Source organism: Pholis gunnellus (assembly GCF_910591455.1).
Source record: "Pholis gunnellus genome assembly, chromosome: 5".
NCBI classification, from domain to species: domain Eukaryota; kingdom Metazoa; phylum Chordata; class Actinopteri; order Perciformes; family Pholidae; genus Pholis; species Pholis gunnellus.
This window is the reverse complement of record NC_136531.1, coordinates 6,417,423-6,437,297: the sequence shown is the minus strand read 5'-3', so window position 1 is coordinate 6,437,297 and position 19,875 is coordinate 6,417,423. Positions and strand designations below refer to the sequence as shown.

Sequence of the window (19,875 nt, the reverse complement as noted above, 5' to 3'; positions counted from 1 at the left end):
GTCCTCTGTGTGTTCACTCATGCCCGGAGCACGGAATAAAACAGCACACGAACAGTGGCCCCGAGTGATGGAGTGTGTTTAGAGAAGGTCAGAACATTTAGACAGTGAAGCCAAAGTGAGATTAATAATTACATTAGCATCATAAATATGTATATGGTCTGGGGGAAGAAGCAGAAACCAATCAATACGTCTGAGCTTCTTTCTCTGCATTTCTCTCCGCATCTCTCTTCTTCTTCTTCTTCTTCTTCTCCCCCTCTTCCTTATCCCCTCTCTCTGTCTGTCCCTGTGTGTGTTGTTGGGTAAGAGCTCAGCAATACCTCTCAGCAAAACTGCAGCTGTGAAACAAAATAGTTTTTCACATCATTCAGAAATAGAGGGGATCTTGGGAGCACATACACACTGAGGCAGGGAGAGGTTGAGCCAGCATTTTGTAGGCAGTTGCTGTTCAAGCCAGGAGGCGTTGTGTAGCTCTGGACTGCTCTCAGCGATCTGGCTAATTTAGTTAGTGTGTGTGTGTGTGTGTGTGTGTGTGTGTGTGTGTGTGTGTGTGTGTGTGTGTGTGTGTGTGTGTGTGTGAGACCATCGGAAAGACCTGATTTTAGCACATCCACATCACATTTTTTCTTTAATGTAGGCAGGTAGAGCGAGTCGAAGGGTTGGCGGTTCAATCCCCAGCTCCTCCTTGCGGGGTTCAGGAGCTTGCTGCCGTTGGTCTGTCAATGTGTGTGTGGGTGATCGGTATCAAAGCGCCGTATAAATGCATTCCTTTCCATTCGTACATACTCAAAAGAAGTCGGGCCTTTACAGAATCACACACTTTGTCCCTTTTCAACACGTTCTCTATTCGTCTGATTTATTTTATTTTCAATTACCTCTTATGCTTATGTTTAATGTACTGGACAGTGAATATTTCAGATGAGCAGTGCTGTAAGTGAAACTGATTTACATTAATGGGAACTCCAGTCATGTTTCCTTCTCCAGCCTCAGTTCAGCTGCAGTTGCCTGGCACTTTTTTTTTATACACATGGTGAGTTGCACTAAAACAATTTGTAGGCAAGTTAGACTTCACTCTTGACCAGACTACTGTATCGCCTTCAAAAGTGTAACAACTTTTCACAAAGTCTCCTTTTTCCAGCCAACCCTAAAATAGACAAGGATATCCACATTTGTTTTTAACATGAAGGCCATAATAGGTTTAATGTAAATGATGTGGCCCTCTTATTCAATGAATGCACACATCACATGGTGGAGGAAATACATCCAGTCACTGAAGCTACAGGGAGGGTTTGGTCTGAAGCTGTCTTATTGAAAAGCCTGATTCTAATTGTTCTTATCTTGAATCACACCGGGGACTTTGACTTCACACGCAGGGCTGAGAAATGTGCCGAGAAACGACGTTATTGATTGGGACCCGTAAACGTTGGAAGTTTGTGTTGTCGGGAGGAATATGAAGGAAAAACGAGTTGGAGTTTCAGAAGATACAGTGACAGCCCCTCCGCACACGCCTGTTAAAGAACGTAATGGAACACGGACAGAAAGATTAGATGCGGTGTCCAATATCAAAATCTGTTTTAGGATGAGAGCTGCTGTGTAATGTGCCATTCCTGATTCAGATGGACTTGCCTGTGTGAGTCTTTGATGCACACACATGTGTGTGTGTGTGTGTGTGTGTGTGTGTGTGTGTGTGTTGGCACTAGGCATACAGTAACAGCCTGGGAGTTAAATACTTGGCTGTCCTGGTATTCATAATGAGCCCCAAAGCGATGTCCAGTTTTACTGTGTCTACCCGGTTTTCATGTAATATATGTGTGTGCGCGTGTGTGTGTGCATGTGTGTTTGTGTGTTTGTCCAGCATGGCACCAACATAGATCTTTTGCCAAGCTTCCCATTAGTGAAGCACAGTCCATTAAAACCCCATTAACTACCCCTCTCAGTCAAAAAAAACTAAAAAACATGCGCACAGTCACAAACATTCTCATACACAACTCACACACACACACGTACACACATCTACTGTACATACGCACCACTTTGCCTTCCCCTCTGTTATCGGGGAACGTTGACAACATTAGGCCCGATCCATTATCCGAACAAGGTCATGAAAGGGAATTGCACAAGAGTGCATACATATGGACAAACAGACCTCCACCTTCTTTCCCTTCTGTCTTGTTGGTCTCCAAACTGCCCAACATGTATTTAACTTCTTCTGTCTGCAACTAAATAAAGCACAATTAATAACAATAAAATGGACAAAGTTCATAAACTGTCTTTTTTATGAATGACCTGTTTGTGATTGCTGATTGTGTTGGTGGTAAATACTGTTAATACTGTTGATTAACAGCTCAGGGATTAAAAAAACCAGCCTCATCACCACCATGCTGTCTGTGCGTCGGTCCCTCTTTAGGTTGTCTGTCCGCTCTCTGAAGAGGACTGATGCTGGCCTGTATCAGTGCATGGTGAGGAACAGGATGGGAGCAGTCATACACAGGAGAACAGAAGTGCAGGTGGCCTGTGAGTACACACGTGTTTCTTGTTTTTTCTATTCTAATAACACCAATACGGGAGTTTTTTTTTTTTTAATGGCTCAGGATGCTGGTTTTGAAGAAAACGGATCCAGCACGGCAACAAGCAGCCTCTCTCTTAAAGTCCAGCTGAAATCCCATTTAGTCATCCCCCCTTTTTGCAGTCGGAAATTGTGTCAAAGTAAATTAACTTTTTTTATGTTGCAATAACTGGAAGAAAAGGAAAAACGGTATTTTCCTTTTCTCTCTAAACACCTAATTTAATTTCAGTTAGACTTGAATTATTTAATGTAATATGTGGAAAGCATCTAAGCATTAAAATACCGAGCGTACACTAACCCCCAAAAATATATCCACGTTGCATTTTTGAAGACAAATGGTCCAGTCACAGCAGCATTTAAAACTCAGTTAATTTAATTGAATCGTTGCAATCAGTGGAATTGTTTCGGGGGCAAAGCAAATGTGTGTGAACTTCCACACACAGTTAGCAAGCCTTCTTGACAGCGCTGCCCTACAAACTAATTTCCCCCCGGGGATGAATAAAGTTTATATCTATCTAGTCGGGATCGAAGAGTCAACAATGGAGGAAACTACAGTTTCATAGCGGTGGTGCCGTACAAAGACACTTCTTGAATAAACAGTTTGAACTTGTTGTCCTGCTAACGACCGAGCTAACTAGCTTGCTAACTGAAGCTGAAAGCTTCAATACATCGCTATATTGAATGGAATAATGTGGGACTATTAAGGGGCCTAGTGCAGAGGAAATAAGAAGAAACCTGCAAGTAAAGTCACTACGTCACCAAGCTACGTTCACGCATTTCGTGAAGACACACAGAGGATTCTTGATGGGCCGCTTTCCGCTGTGACCATGCTGCTTTTTCAGTGATTTGCATCGCTTGTATTCATATAATTGTAATTTGATACGTTGATATTGATACTCATGCCCTTCACACCTCTTTCCTCCTCCAGTTATGGGGAAGTTCGCCGCCGAGGAGCAGAGAAAGACAGTGACTCAGGGCCGAGCAGCCGTCATCAGCCAGCCTCCCCTCGCCTCTTTCCCCCGACCCCTGGTCACATGGTACAAAGACGGACACAAGATAATCCCCAACAACCAAATGTAGGTGTCTCTTCATTCCCTGTCTCACCCTCTCTTTCTCTCTCTCTCTCTCTCTCTCTTTCTGTCTGACGTGTGCAGACACACTGACAAAAAAAATATCGCTTGAGATACAATTTCAATTTTACACTTCTTATCCCTCCGTGGTATATCAATTAGCATGCCGCAGAAGCACAAAAGCGATTTTTAATCCTTGCACACCAATTGTTATGAATAATACTCCATTTAGATAACTGACCCTATTCATTAGACATCTCTACAAAAGACCCAGGACATTATCAAAAGAGGATAAAATGGATTTTTCAATGAATCAAATGGTTTTCTCTTGTCTGATCAGCAAGGTCATTAAGTAATTGTAGGTGCACCGGAGCTGTTCTTCTGTATTAATTGTACAGCAGCGAGTCCCTGGATGTGTGGTGTGAGCTGTATTTCACACTCTTTTGTTTAATGCTGTTGTCGGGCTGTTTTTGAAATGCCGGTAATTTGCATATTATTCCGTAGCTCCTACCGCTATCCTGTCAGTGTCGTTATTTTGAAAAATGTTCATACAGAGTATTACTGATGTAATTCTTCAGACAGAGCCGGGACGTGTACATTTGTTGTGAAAGGTTTCTCAGAGTAATGTGCTGTAGATTGAGGCGTGAGAAGTTATTTTGGAATATCCATTTGAATCTACTCGCCGCTGAAAGTAGGTGTCTGAGATACAGACCTTCAGTGGTTTCATTAGGCGGCTCTCAAAGCCCGAGATAACTAACTCCCCATTAAGAACACCAACTGCTCCCCTGTGTGTTATTGAAGGAAATTGTCAGTGGCCTTGCTGTACACTTAAATGGCCAGACAGCAACTTTTTCATTCCTTTTATGACAGTCACCGCCGCAGAAGTGCTTGTGAGAAAGCCTTGTGGAGTCGGGGTACATTAGCAGTTTTTTTTTTATTTATTTACTTTATCATTTTTTATCAAGATTGACTCGCCTTTTTAATTTGAATGGACCTGGAAAATGGCTCTCCTGTTAACTTAATGGGGCTCCATTGAGTGTGGTAATGACGATGGATTCAAGACACTGCCGGTGTGTATAGTGTTTACTGTCAACACCACCACTACATTGCCCTCGCCCTTTACAAATAAGAGCGCTACTGCCACTACCACTGGCGGTTAAGAATAATAAATGAATAAATATCTGTCTGAAGTGTGAAAAATGTTCACTCCTAGTGCTCCAAATGTTCACCTGCCCATGAACTACTATAATGGCCACTTAACCACATCAGAGTGGTATTGACAGCCGGGTACAAAGAGCCGCCCCAGACTCTCTACAGATCTCATCCAGATCCTTTTGTAACAGAAGAAGTCCAAGTTCGAGTCCAGCCTCACAGAGCCGCTACGGAGGCTGGAGACTCGGATGCTCTGAAGGAACTATTTTGTAAGAGGTGTTGTTCGGCCACGTTGGACGGCAAAAGTGTAAAAGCAACACTCGGTGGTGTAAATAAAAGCCAGCCGTCGTAAAGAGAAGCGAGACACTATAATCATTAATATATGGGGGGAATGACAGTCTTTCCTGGAGTAAATCAATACATGTATACTGTTAATATCATCTATATTATTAATCATACATTATAAATTATTAATCTTCTACTAATTACTTAATTGAAAGCTTTCCAGAACCTGTAGATCTGTGATGAGCACAAAGAACAAACTATCTGTTTGCCAACCATTTGCTTCAAGATGTTGTCACATAAGTAGCTAAAACAGCGTAGCTCTGTTTGGCGGTGGGGATCTGGTCTGGGAGATCAGCCGATCCGGAACCATTTGCAAGAGTAACAGAAGCCAATCAATAGTAGAAGCGTGACGTAGAGATAATGAATGTTGAGTTGAAGTCGGGGCGGCGGCAGAGATTGCAGAGTCGGCGCTGATGTAACGGTTGCAGCAGTAGGTTAGCGGAGCAGCTACAACGCGACATGATTTGACAGCGAGCGATGTGCTGTCACACAGGAGCAGTCAGCCGAGACGTTTGGCCCGATGATCGCGACGCGGATGACGCCGTGGCCTGTGTGTCGGAGCCAGTATGTGTTGTGAATGTGGCTCCATCGGCTCCATTTCTCTTTGGCCTTTATCTTAATTGAGTTGGGGGGAAAAAAAACAGTTTAACGTCCTGCCCAAAATTGCACAGTCTCTGCATTTTATTATCAAGATAAGCCATTAAATTCATGGTTTTCCTCAGCTATTTACTGCAGACAGAGTTAGTTCCCACTGAATACCTGAATGCCTCCACTGAAGACATTTCTATGAAATACAATGTTAGGGGCATTCTGGGGATAAAAAGGGAGGTGCTGTTTCACACAACAGCGGCCTTACACTTAATGTACGAGATGTTTTATTTGGACCATATACCGGTTTTATGCAGAGAGACGGAGACTCGTCACTTCCATTAATTTGATATAAATCATGTTGCTCCATCTCAATTAACTCTCTCGAGTGTCCTGGACGACCTCTCCCTTCCTGATCAGAGAGACAAACGGAGAGAGATTCAAAGGTCAGTGTTTCAAATCATACGTTTCTTCACACCTCTGACAAATCTGTCACGGCCGTACTTCAGACCACTGAATTCATGAGGAAGAGTTCCACTCTGACAGGCAGTGTTTCACTCTGACAGTCGGTGTTTTTTGCTTGAACCTGGAACCATGTTGCAGCATATTGGTTTACTGCATAACAGGTTCAGTGAGAAATCACCAAACAGAAGCTGGTCTTTCATGACAATAGGTCATTCTTTAGAGTTATTCATGTAGTGGGGCGAATGTCTGCCGGTTCTGAAGGTTTGAAATGTTTTAATTCAAATATACAAATATGTAAACCTTAAGTTTAATAAGCAAGCTTACTGTTCATGTGGAAGCATGCGAGACATAAAAGTCTCCTTTGAGAATTCAAGATAGCACTGGGTGATTAATTGATGAGTGAAGTATTCTTTTAAATTGGAATTTATTTATTTTCAACATTAGCATTTCATCTGATTCATACTTAAACCAACCAGTAACATTTTCTTCTTTCATCCTTCAGGATTTTCTGGTCGTATATTTTGTGATGATGCAGTTTTTCAAGTATTTTATGTTCTTTTACGTAGGCTAGACTCTCTGGGATGAATAAACCCACATGTTAATGAGACGTTAATTAATAATCGCTTCATTAATCTGAAGCAAAAGAACTATCCAAAAAGTACTAATAGCAAACTGCTGTTTACAGCACTTCTAATCCATGTGTTGAAGTCACACCAGCTACATGACAAAATGAAGTAAACCTAGAAATAATGGATCGTGTAAAAAGTCATTTTGAAGCAGTGGATTTGATTCAATGTCAAATTATTCTTTGTAAAGTCGATACCGGACTCCCGAGTAAACAGTTGACAGAGACTAGACGAGTCCGTCACCCAGATAGGATTTCTTTATTGCTGTCATGGGGCCCTCGGCGGTCCTGTGATGTGGGCGCTGCGTTTGGGCCGAGAGGACCTGACTGGGGTGCAACTTTGAAGCAGTTTAGGATTCAAGCCTTTTCACGCCAGTACCTGTATCCATGGCAACAAGATAAAAAAACGACAAGTGGTTCTGCCACTTGCAGAGTCTGGTTATTATGGTAATATATATATTTTGTGATATAGAAATCATTTGAATGATATTCTTAGATAGTTAAAAAACATTTCATCCCCATGATTTGTTTTATTTTGTTTCTGCCCACACACACACACCTGTAATATGACTCGAAAAAAGTTTGTCGCGCTATGTCATTTTCAAGTATTAATATAATCTGGATAACAACTTTTTTATTTTTGCATTGTGAGAGGAAACATTCTGATTTGCTTGCGCCCCACATACACACCGTGATTCATGCATAACACTTCCTTTGAACCCTCATAGAAAAGACTAATTTGCACCTTTCTTCACAGCTTCCCTCTTGTCTCTACAAGACATGTCCCCCTCTCCCCCTCTCCTCCCCCTCCTCCCCCCTCCTCTCACCTCGCCGCTCCATCTCTCACTCCTGCCTCTAAATTATTCTTTATATGGCTTTGTTCCCATGCGTTGGCTCTCCCTCTCTCCCTCTCTGTCTCTTTTACGGTCATTATCATGCTACAGGATATACTGTTACAGAAGCCATAAACTTCTGTTCCTGAATAAACTGCTCAACTGCTGTGCTGCACCCACACACACACACACACACACACACACGCACACAATCTGTCTCTCCAGACCAATCTCAGTTGCGTCTACCTGGCTCTAACGTCTGTGTGTGCGCCCATGCGTGTCAACTGAATATTTGCACGGTTCTGCCTGTGTAACAGTGTGTGTAAAGCTGTGTGTGGAGCCGTTGGCGTACGCGTTAGTGTTTGTGAGCGAGGTTACGCTGGCTGATCCTGCGGTCCGGTGAGACAGGGCCAGATGGTGCCTGGCGGTTGGCTGTCTTCGTGGTGACCGAGCTGATGATGTTGTTTATGAAGTTTATTGATCCGATATGCATCGCTCCCAGAGTCCCAAGCCCCATTTCGCTGTCTGTCTCTCTGCCTCTCCCACCGCTCTCCATTTACGTCTGTGTGTCTGCCCCTAACCCCTTTCTGCATATCCAACACACACACACACGCACACACACGCGCACGCACACGCACACAACCCTGCTCCCTCTGTGTGTCTAAGCTTCCCCCCTCCCCATCACGTCCACACACACACATCCTGTTTGTGTATGACATTACCCAAACTCCCCAGCCCTCAAAATACTGGCCAGCAAAGAGCGTACAAGCTGTCACTTCCCACACACTCTGCTCCAATCTAATAGAGCTCACACTCCCTGCCCCCTTCTATCTTCTTGCTGCACTGCCATCACTCTAATTTGTCCCCCCCCCCCACACACACACACACACACACACACACACACACACCCCACCCTCCCTTGCCATCCTTCCTCCAATTTTCACATGAGCTCTAGACTTCACACATAATTGAGTGTGTTTTCTTATTTCGTGTTGCTGTCCAGCAGCAGTCAAAACAACTTTGGGGACAGCGCCGCCGCTGATATATATTGTAGCTGTGACCTGCAGCCCAGGTCGAGAAGAGCGTGCTGCGGTTTTTTAATTAGCTCTGAGGCCTGTGGCAGACGGATGTGAAATAGTTCTCGTAGCCAGCAGCCTTTAAGCGGACAGCACGGAGGAGGAGAAGTAGAACTCTTCTTTCTTCTTCTGTCAGTGCGCCCTGATTGATCGAATACAGGCAGTGATCTATGCAGAACCGTGGCAGGGCAGACAGCAGATATTTCAGTTTCTCGTTGCTGGGGAGGCGACTGGTGCGCAGAGCGCTGATGTCACAGGTGGTCAATGTCAGGACTGAGCCTTCTGGGAAATATTTCTCCTCACAGACCTGGCCTAAGCAGCCATATGCTGTGGAGGTGTGTGTGTGTGCATGTGTGTGTGTGTCTTCACATTCATTCATTTTAATTTGTCAAACACCACTTAAACAGAGGGAGCAATTCATTATTTTGCCGCTTTCCATCTCTCACACTCACTCACACACACACACACACACACACAGCAGAGGTCTGAACAGAAGGAACTTTCTCGCTGTCTGAACTTTGCGAGCAGATGTTTTGTGTGTTTGTGTCTGCGGGCGTGTGCACATATGCATGTGTGTGTGTGTCTCCGACAGACAGCAAGCTCAAGAGTAAAAGAGCGTCATTTGGAGGCAGACTCAAAGGATGTGTAGGCTTAAATCCCACCACATGTTGAAAATACAAGCGGACATTTGAAAGATCTTCCATCCGCAACGGCACCGCTGCGGTTCATAATGACTCCGTTTCTCACGGCAGCCAAAGGGGAGGATCAAAGTGACTGAGACTGAGGTAGGAGAAGAAATAGGGGGGGAAAGTAACAGGAAATGAATATGGAGTAAAGAGTTTAATCCATTGTGTCTGTGACTTAATCTCTGGAGTCACCGGGAGCTTAGATACTGTATGTGACTTTCTTCTCAATGATATGTTTTAGTTACTTTTGGGATCACAAAAACATCCCAGACTAGTCGGATTTTAAGAAATATGGCTGCACTAAGAAGAGCCTTGTGCCAAAGTTTTCTCTACTTACTCGTGTATTGTATCCCCCCCCCCCCCCCCCCACACACACACACACACACACACACACACACACACACACACACACACACACACACACACACACACACATTTATGTCTTTGTTAAGGATTTCACTTAAGTTGCATAAACAAGCTCACATACCGACTCCTTCTTTGACGTTGACGTTATGGAACTTTTAGAAACTTGGCTCGCCCTGTTTACACGATATTAACAGAGTCATAAGTTACAATGTTACAAAGTTGAACTCAAATCCAACTTTCTCCAAACATTTACAGCACATTTAGAAAACTCACTCCACGTCAGTGCACTGAAGAACTGCTGCCACAGCACGTAGTATGTTGTCAGTTGCGGTCTTGCTGTAGTTAAATATTGTAATATTTCCTGCATTAGCGAGCCAATCAGCCTCACTCTTGCAAGGCAATCCACTTGATAAATAGAGCAGGCTTATTAGCCTGACTCGCTTGCCAAAGAAATGCCCATATATGTCTTCATTAGCTGTGTCTGCCTGCATTTGAAGCCTGTGCATTAATGCAATGCATTAGCTAGACAACTTTCTAGAAAATATTAGATTCATAGAAAGGTCTGGTTGGTTTTTTTTTTAGTCCTTTTGAGACCCATGCTGCTGTCTTCGTAATAGCCCAGGTCTTTTAATTGATTTTTAAAATGGCAAAAAAAATAATAAACTACCTGACCAAGAAGTTGTGTTAAAGTGAATTGCCTCTTTGTCACTAATGGCAGTGAATGACGTTGGCTAAAAGATATACCACGATGATTAGCATTTAGCATTTCACAGCAGATTAGAAGAAAATAAAAGACACAAAGCAACAGGAATTCATTTTTTGAATCCCATCCGAACTGATATTTTCTAATTTACCTCTCCTTCCCTTTCGCCTTTTGCTCCCCTCTTTTTTTTATTTCCTTCCCTCTTTCCATCCCTTTCTATAATTGAATTGCTTCTTTGGTCGCCTAATGTGGCGGCAAATAACAGGATGAAAATTCTCTACAGTAAACTCTTCCATTTCCACTTCAATAACTTAGCTCTCTCTTCATTTGAACGGAAACGGTGTTGCTCTGTCTCTCTCTTGTTTGCTCCTTGTTCTCACCCCGTCTCTCGCTCACTTTGTCCTTCCTTCTTGTCAGGTGGTATTAAAGGTTGTTGATCCCAATTCAAAGGGAAGATGGTAATCTTGGTATTCCTCTGCTTTTGACCTTTTACGGTCTTTAAAAGGGAAATTATGAATAAATTTGAAATGTTTCCGACTGTAGCAAAGCTGTGGAAGTTGATCTGTCTCGGTGTTGTTTCTACGCTGGCGAATTTTGGGGTTGTTAAGCCGTGTGCTGTTTAAAATAATGACTTACAAGTGGAACTAATTGGCAGCTAAGTCTGAATTTTATACTCTTAAGTTAGAGACACTTGTGCCAAGGAATTGACCATTTAAAGCAAAATGGTTATAGATTTGGCAGACACATAAATCTACATTAAAACAGTCTAAGCAGCAGTGCTTTTTAATGCCGGGACAACTAATCCCCACTTAATAAATACACACACATAAACATGAATTATATGATAGAATACTTTAGAGAGGAGGAGGAGTTTGGGTCGCATTGGCATTAAGGCATCAGCTGACTAACAGTGAGGAGTGTGAGGTCATAACGGCTGCGCTGTACACTTGTATGATCAGCATTCAACGTTACCAGTACAGTGGCAGCCAAACAGCCGATGAATGAGCCAGTGATTGTGAAGCATGAATGAAGCAGCTGATGACAATCAGCTAATGCAAGCGGCGCTCTGCCTGAACTAATGCTGCACCGCGTTCCTTTAGCTTTAAGCGAGGTCATGTTCGTCTTTCATCGACTTCAATGGAGCCACTTTGATGTGGAGGGCTCTATAATACATTCACTACTCCCTACTCACTATGTAGGGAGTTCTAAATAGAGGACTATGTAGAGAGGTGCACCTATAACCATATTGATTTTGGTCCGATACTGACTCAAATAGCTCGATCAGGTCTCATTGACAATGGGCTGATCTGGTATCAGATACCATTGTTTTAACAAATACAAATTCAGTAAATTCATATCTATGTTTCGTCACATTTTGTTTTGCAAAGTTAGGAAACCAATGTAGAAGTCGAGCCTGATGTTGTCTCACACATATAAGAACGATCCCAGTGTCTTCCACACAGTGAGGCCTACAGCTTATTGATCAAACACTGTATCGGACGATACCCAAAGCCCAGGAATCAGTATTGGGACCAAAAAATGTGGATCGATGCATCCCTACTATATAGTGAACTCATCAGCAACATGTAGGGTTGGCTAGAGGACCATCCATGATAAATACCGTCTCCTCTTAACATAAACGAGTGAGTTGAAGTTCCCCCTGGTAACCAGTGATGCATCCCATATGTCCAGGGCTTTTATTCTGAAAGGTATAAACCGAAGGACTGACACTGTATGCGTTGCCGCTGTGAATGTGGCGACGTATTTTCACAAATTAATAAATACAAAGTACTTTGTATTTATTGTTTTTTTGTGTTGTGATGCTCTTCTCACATTAAATATGATATTTTTCTGCTTATGGATTTGTCTCAAAGCGCTGTTTTTCTGTCAGCATGATGGTATGTAGTGCTTGGTTAAGTGACCGTCGTCGTCCGCTATTATTCACAATGCATTGTGCGATACTTTGACTCCACTATATCGAGTATAATCCCACTATACAGTCCGTACTACAAAATGGAGAACTCTGGGTCGTCCGAACATTCCTGGTAGATTACTTTGTTTTTCATTTCTTCTTTTGTGGTGTCCCATAATCTCAATCTGCTAATGAAACTGGACATCCTGGATCGTATTCGTCTCACTGGTACCTGAAGCAACCATGAAGCAACCACTTGGATTATTTGAATGGAGGCCTGTCTTCAATTCAAAAGCTCATTCGGTATATTTCTTATTCGATCACATTTCTGTCCAGATGTCTTGTTAGCTGCTCATTCCACTTTTTGCCGGGCGAGCTGTTGGTGAGGGAAGTGGAGAGCATGATGTGCGTGGAGGTTAAATTGTTAAAACCCTGATTTGTCTGTGTGTGTGTGTGTGTGTGTGTGTTTACATACAGAGTATCTGTAAATACATGCATAATGTATTCAGTTGAGATTCCGAATCATCTCTACATTTTTAATCAACCATTTCAATATTTTCTAACCTTAGATTTTGAAACTACTTCGCTGCCTCTTTACAGTTGATGTCTCCTCCTCTCCATGTGTGATCAGTTCAACGGCTCCATGCGTACATTCTGTCTGCTTGCAAACGACTGTTTTTTTTTTTTGCTTTAAAAAAATTGTCCAGAGGCAAATTATTCTACCGCCACACTATTATTCATGAATTTTGCAGTAAAAAAAAAAAAAAAAAATCAGATGACTTGTTTAATTTTTAATGTTATCACTGTACTGCATTGGGAGTGAGGGAGCGACACATGTTGCAAAGGGAGATAGCGAACAAGGGGTTGCTTTAATTGCATTGCATTTTCTGGTAATATTATTCATTGTCAAGGTGGAGTGGGATAGAATTGCATTATGAAGACAGCACTTTAGGGCCTGCTGTCGGACTATGAATATTCATCGCTTGTTCTGCCAAAAGCAATTTGTTGTCGCTTTGTTTAAAACTGTTGATGTGGTTTCCAAGCCTGTCGGCTATAAGTAGAACCACACGTATGCCACAAGGTAAAAAAACGCTGTGCTTTTACTAGATTACACTTTATTTCCTATCGGGGTGCAGAACTGGGTGGATATTTTAGAGTTGATAGCCTTATTATTTTTCAGAGCCCAGCTCGCAGTGAGATATTCTGTTGTTTGCTGAGATAACAGCCTGGATGTCTGGCGGATGTATCAGGTGAAGTCGAGGCTCCCCTCATCTGTCCTTAACTCGTGTGCGTCCCTTCTTTGTAACCGCGTTCCAAATTTGCTGTCTTCTCCCAGTCGCATTTCTCAAACAACCGCGGTGAAAACAAAAAACTTTTTTTTAAAGTCGAAAAGCAGAAAAGACATTAACTCCGAGGCTGCACTTAATGACTCTCCCAAATGACAGAGGCTTACTCTGCTTCACTCACTCAAGGGAGGGAGACGAGCGACGGGAGAGGGAGACGAGCAGCGGGAGAGGGAGGAGGAACAAAAAGCTCCCTAAACTGCAGGACTGCGACACAGATGATTGCATCACAGTTGCAAAATATGTTACTATTAACTACCATGATTATTCCTTTAACATATTTGAATTACCCTCGAATAATCACCATAGTTGTTTGTGTTCCTGTAGCAGCAAATAAATACTTAATATACTGTAACAAAGTCCTATTTGGCCATTGTTAACAAGGCCCCCGGCTCTGGTATTAAAGCCATCTGCCGTCTGTATCTGGAGAAGCCAAGGCATATGCCAATGGAAGGTAAACACGCGTGGCACACATTATCATAGCAGCGTGATTGAATTCACTCTCATTTTGATCTCAGGCAGAGTCATCTACAGTAGATCTATGCGGCGCATACAGTGTGTTCCGATTCGTGAAGAAGTAGCACTCTAGTAGCACTGTAGAGCCGCCATGACTCACTCGTGAGGTTTGCTGTGCACTCAGCTTCACAGAGGCACTCTGGCATCATCAGTGGGGGGATGTACCTGCCTGTCAGTTCTTTCTCCTCCCGTAAGGGACAACCTGTTCTGCCTCAAATGAAAAGTAAACGCAGGCTGTCCCACTTCCTGTCAAAATGTCCCCGTGTCCATCAAGTTTTGCTTTTACCCATTCTGGTCCGGACTGTTGAGTGGATTGCTATGCAATTTTTGTATCGGCATTTATGTCCTTGAGCCAGGCACTGAACCCCCGAGTTGCTCCCCGGGCACTTTACAGCAGCTCACTGCTCCTAAAATGCACTGGTCGGATTTCACTACCTTATGCTGTACGTGATTGTATGACCAAAAAAAAGAAGTGGACCACCAAAATAGATGTTTTATAACATATTTGTTGAATTAGTGATGTTTAAATATCGCCAGACTACGCTGCTAAGCGTTGGTGCATTTACTCATATGCTCATATCTTTTTTCAGAGACGATAGCAAAGCAAAAGTTTGACTGAGGGGTGAAGAGTTCGACTAACACAACAACAACACAAACAAATGCAAATTGATTAAAATGAGAAAGAACCAGACAAACAACAGAAATAGCAAAAAGGACATTTGTCTGTATCCTGGCGTTAAGTGGGAAAGCGTTCTGGAAAGCGTTCTGCAAAGCACGAACGCCGTCTCATTAAGTGACGCATTAAGTTGACTATTTAAAGGCAGCGCATCCTACAGAACGACGGGGCTGGAGGAGCGCTGAGGCGCCGAGCAACACGAGCTGACAGCTCGGAGACATAATGAGGTGGATGCTGCAAGAGCTGGCACACCCATTGACGGGCGAATGAAGTATTTTGCTACTTCGCCGCCATATGCATGATTTTCATTCTAGAGTGCTTGCAGGGGTGACTCCTCAAACCTGGAAGTGAGTTGGCATTTTTGCACTTCAGATTCCCTGGTCTTGAAGTCAATGGGTTTAATGAATGTGTTTTCAGTTAGATGTCTGAAATAAGGTCTGTGGTTTACACAAGCCGAAGAGATTTGAGCTTTTGTTCTACGATATATAATACGTCAGTAAATATATCCCTTGGGAATTTTGAAGCTTTAACGTGGCTTAAAAAAAGGTGTTTGCTAACAAGTGGCTAAGTAAGACCAGTAAACATCATCAAGTCCGCCTTCACCGCTTCACTGCCTCGTTGTTAATATGCTTAGGTTTAGCTTTTTACTTATAGCAGATGCCATCGCACTTCAAAAGTCATAAACGTCGTGTTCATTTGAGTTTATCTTGCTGAACAAAAGGTGTCAGTATCATAAACTTGTGTTTGCCACAGAGCTTATTTTCTGCAATGATTCAAAATCCAATGGAGGAATCCCAAAATTCATGGCTTTTTGTCAAGAGAACCAGTGCGACGCTTACTTCCAAGGTTGGTCTACAAAAACACGTCATCCCTGCAGCATTCTATTGACTTATAACTGTGGAGTATCTTAATTACTCTAAAAATAAGGTGACTCAAAAGTTAGTTTTGAGCCCATTGAGTCACGCTGATCTAAGTGACTCAAAAGTTAGTTTTGAACACCTACAAATAGCTGTTAATAAGCAACATCTGTGATTTCCTTTTAAGACCAGGCGTAAACTGACCTCTGACAACTCATTTATTCTTTCATTCTTATGTTTGTGTTTCCCTCAGTGTGTGTGAGCCGGCAGGATCTGTGTTTAGTGATTCTCTGTTAATCTATTTCCGTCTGCCAGAGAGCAGCTGCTTCTGTCTGAACTGATCACTCAAAGACGGACAGAAAACTGAGAGTGAGAGAAGTGTGTGTAAGTGTGATTTTGTGTGTGTGTGTGTGTGGGTGTGTGTGTCCAGCCTGTGTAGCTCGTGCTGATGATGATTAATTCTCTGGATGTATATCTTTGAAAGGTGCGGTGTCTTTTGTCTGATCCACTACTTCCCCTCGTTGTCCACCTCTCTTCACTTCTTCTTCTCTCTGCTTGTGACTCCCTGCTTATTTCCTATATCATCTCAAGAATCATTATACCCCCATTAAAGTGTGAACCAACACACTCCCACCTGCCAGCTTGTGTGTGTGCATGCGGGTGTGCGTGAGCGTGTCCTCTGTCTAAAGTCGTTAAATATTCTAAAGACAGAGACCTCTTTTAATTATCCACTAATCACACTTTTAATTACCTGCCACACACACATCCATCACGGACCAGACTGTACACACATGCACACACTCGTACCACTTGCACACATCTCTCATTGGGAGGAGTTCTTAACCTATCGACCAAAAGTAGAGCGGGGAAGCATAGGGGAGAATGTGTAAGGGAGAGAGAGAGAGGGGGAGACTACACAGTGCAGTGAGGAAGGGCTGCTCGAAAGGAGGGATAGAAGACACCGTGAAACAACGGACTGTATACAGGAAGTGGACATGGTCGTGGTGACGTCACCCATTGGTTTGTGGAGTGCGGTTTGGAAGCCACGAGTTCAGCATTTTGGCCATCGCCATCCTGGACTGTGGCCGTCGTCCTCTTGGCTCTTTGTAACGAGTAAACAAAAAGAGACTTTTGTGATATTTGGACAGCGGAGGGGTGACGCCGTGGTAGAGACACATTACACGGCTTTGGTAGCGGCTTGTCAATCACAAGATAGCCACGCCCTAAACCATACCCGGCTTTATGGTCTATTTTACTCCACATGGGACCATGATTTACCAAATGTTTTCAATGTCCACTGAGGTGAGAAGTAGTTTCATCCAGAGGAGTCGCCCCCTGCTGGCCATTTGAAAGAATGCACGTTTGAGGAGCGCTTCCTCGTTGGCTTCACTTCTCAGAACTGGAGGTTGCCGCCTGGTTGCATCACACAGGAGGGTTGCAGGGGATTTTATTGGGGTCGCCAGATCAGTTTGTTGAATTTCTTCCCCTGAATTTCTTCCGTTCTATATCTGCAGTAAACCCTTGAGCCGCCTTTGGGTCGTGCTGGTTTGTCATTTTTCAAAGAGTAGGCCCTCAGAAAAAAGGTTTGGGAAACGCTGATCTAAGTCCATGTTACACTACAGACATATCTCTGCGTATCCTAAGCTAAACATCCCCAGGATATCCAGACAAAAGCAACAGAATGCTGATCGACTGGTTAATATCAGAGCCACGAGATGACACCCTCAAGATCAGAGCGCTGGATCAATAAGCAGAAGGTCACGGGTTTCTTTTCTCTCACAGACAAATAAAGGGCGGAATTTCTGCGCTTACTGCTCTCGGGAAATTACACTCTCGCTTTCTGTGCTCTAACCTCTCCGCTCATGTATTCACGAGGGAGTTTTGTGTTTATGACTCGGGGCCTTGTGTCAAGAAGTAAATGTGTTCACCGTGCTTAAGGGGGTGACCCAATGTCCTCGGTTTTTAGCTCAAAAGCCATCCATCCTTATTGAAGGAAACTCAGTATTTAGTGCGAGGTCACGCTACAGGTGTCCTATCTATCATTTTCACCGCAGCTCACCAGATAATTACATTGTACCACAACCAATACACATGCACTCACACATGTCACACACACGCTCATCTATCTGTAACCAAACAGTACGTAGCTGCTACTGAACCAGCAGCATCCACGATTACATTTACGTCAGCTGTCCGTCTTGCTCGGCTCCAAACAAACCTGCTTTCACCGAAGTGGGTGGGGTTGCAGCTGAGGTTGTGTTTATGCAGAGCAGTTGGCACACTGCAATTGTGGTACCTTTTTAGCATAAAATTGAGCGAGAGCAAAGAGGAATTGCAGTCTCGGTTGATGGAGGGGCATACACGGACCTCTCGAGAATCACAACAACAACAAAAAAAGACGAGTATGTTTAAATGCATCAAAAGAAGAGTCGATACTGGGTGGCTCTCACCAAATTGCATGCCATACTTACACATACAGTACATGCTGGCCTATATTTGCCAAAGTGTACCTTTTGTGTTTTGCCCAGTTTCAAGTGAACAGACACAGCCGTCTCTGTCAAACTGTACGGCTTTGTAGAACGAACAGGTCAGTGTGTGTGTGTGTGTGTGTGTGTGTGTGTGTGAGATGCATTCACTGACAATGTAGCTGCGGGCTTTGAGCACGTTAGAAAATCTATGTGAGCAAGTGTGTGTGTGTGTGTGTGTGTGTGTGTGGTTAGGTTTGTTACAAAATAATGTAGATTAAAATGTTTTCACCTGTAGGCGGAATCATTTTTTTTTTTGGCACTGTATTGATTTCCTATCACCGCGGTGACAAGTGTATCAGTTAAAAGCCCTTGTTTTACAGGAGATGCTGCCAGTGTGTGGCTGTGTGGGGGCTGATAATAAAGCAGCAACATTGTGCTTGTTTACTCCACACTGACCTTTAAACCTGCAGGAAGCAGTTTGTCTACATTTGAATAGCAATATGTTTTTATAGGTTAACAGTGTGACCCTGTGTACACACATTTGGATCTACATTTATTTCTTTTTTTTTGCATCAATTACTACGTTTACATGCGCACTAGGACTCCACTATTGTTCAAAATATTGCATCATTCTGAGTTTGATACAGGTAATGTCAACAACATATTGCCTTTGTTCCCAATGTTGCATTTCCCAATCAATTTGTCCAACAAGTCCGCCGCAAAAGATCCTATTTTGACGCAAAGAAGCACGTTAATCAAAGTATACAAACAGGAATATTAGTGGAAACAGCTTAGAAAGAATATTATCCTTTTTAGAATAAGGGCAATAAAACATTATCTGCATGTAAACATAGTCAAGAACCTTGGTTTTTCAGGAATTAAATGAACCCAATTAGCACCCCCAGCTGATTGTTTTTTTTATTTATGAATTGGCTTCTTAATTGAATTACCAGAAAATGTAACACGATATGAAAACTGAGGCTACCGCTAAACTCACATGGCTCACTTTTCCTCGCTGCAGCATACATCCAACCATGTTACCCTGAATCAAAAACATTTAAGACCAACTGTGCATAACCACTGACAAACCACAAAAGCACTGCTTCACCGCCGGCTGCAGACACCTCCACAGATCTCGGAGTCCGGAACTGTGAAAGCAGAACACCAAATCACCGTCTGGAGCCGCCCGCTTTTATTTCAGGTTCAAACAGTCGCAAGAACCAGAATTAGAAAAATGGCGGCTTATTTTCAAGTGTGAAGATTACCGGCTCTCTGTTCAGCTGGCCTCTTTAGCTGAGCAGCTGGGAGAGACGGTGGTTTGAGCATGAGGTGCGTTTCTCCAGCTGAGCGAGAGCGAACGGGAGCGCGTGAGACGGTGAAGACAGCGAGAGAAGTCACCGCTAGTTGTGTGGTTAATTGGAGGCAGACATAATTAGTGCTAATTAGGATAATAGCCATTCGTCTAGAGATCCATCCACCTAATGGGACTACAGCAGTCACTCAGCTGCACACACACACACACACACACACACAGGCACACTGTTACCATTCATCCAGCCGCTTGTTAAAATATGGTGGTCTAATTTAATGTGCGACCTGTGGCGACGGATATTTGTACCATGAAAAGCAAA

At 43.2% G+C, this 19,875-nt stretch overlaps 1 protein-coding gene across 1 annotated transcript in view; it reads left to right on the top strand.

Annotated features, from left to right (window-relative positions):
* The window catches only part of LOC306695970 (protein sidekick-1-like), a gene marked incomplete at both ends in the record, with an annotated part of 206,754 nt that overhangs the window by 74,579 nt on the left and 112,300 nt on the right, over positions 1–19,875 (top strand). Inside the window, 2 exons of the mRNA XM_079159429.1 lie at positions 2,405–2,511; positions 3,492–3,639. Coding sequence (XP_079015555.1) covers positions 2,405–2,511; positions 3,492–3,639 — 255 coding nt within the window. The remainder of the gene's footprint in view (positions 1–2,404; positions 2,512–3,491; positions 3,640–19,875) is intronic.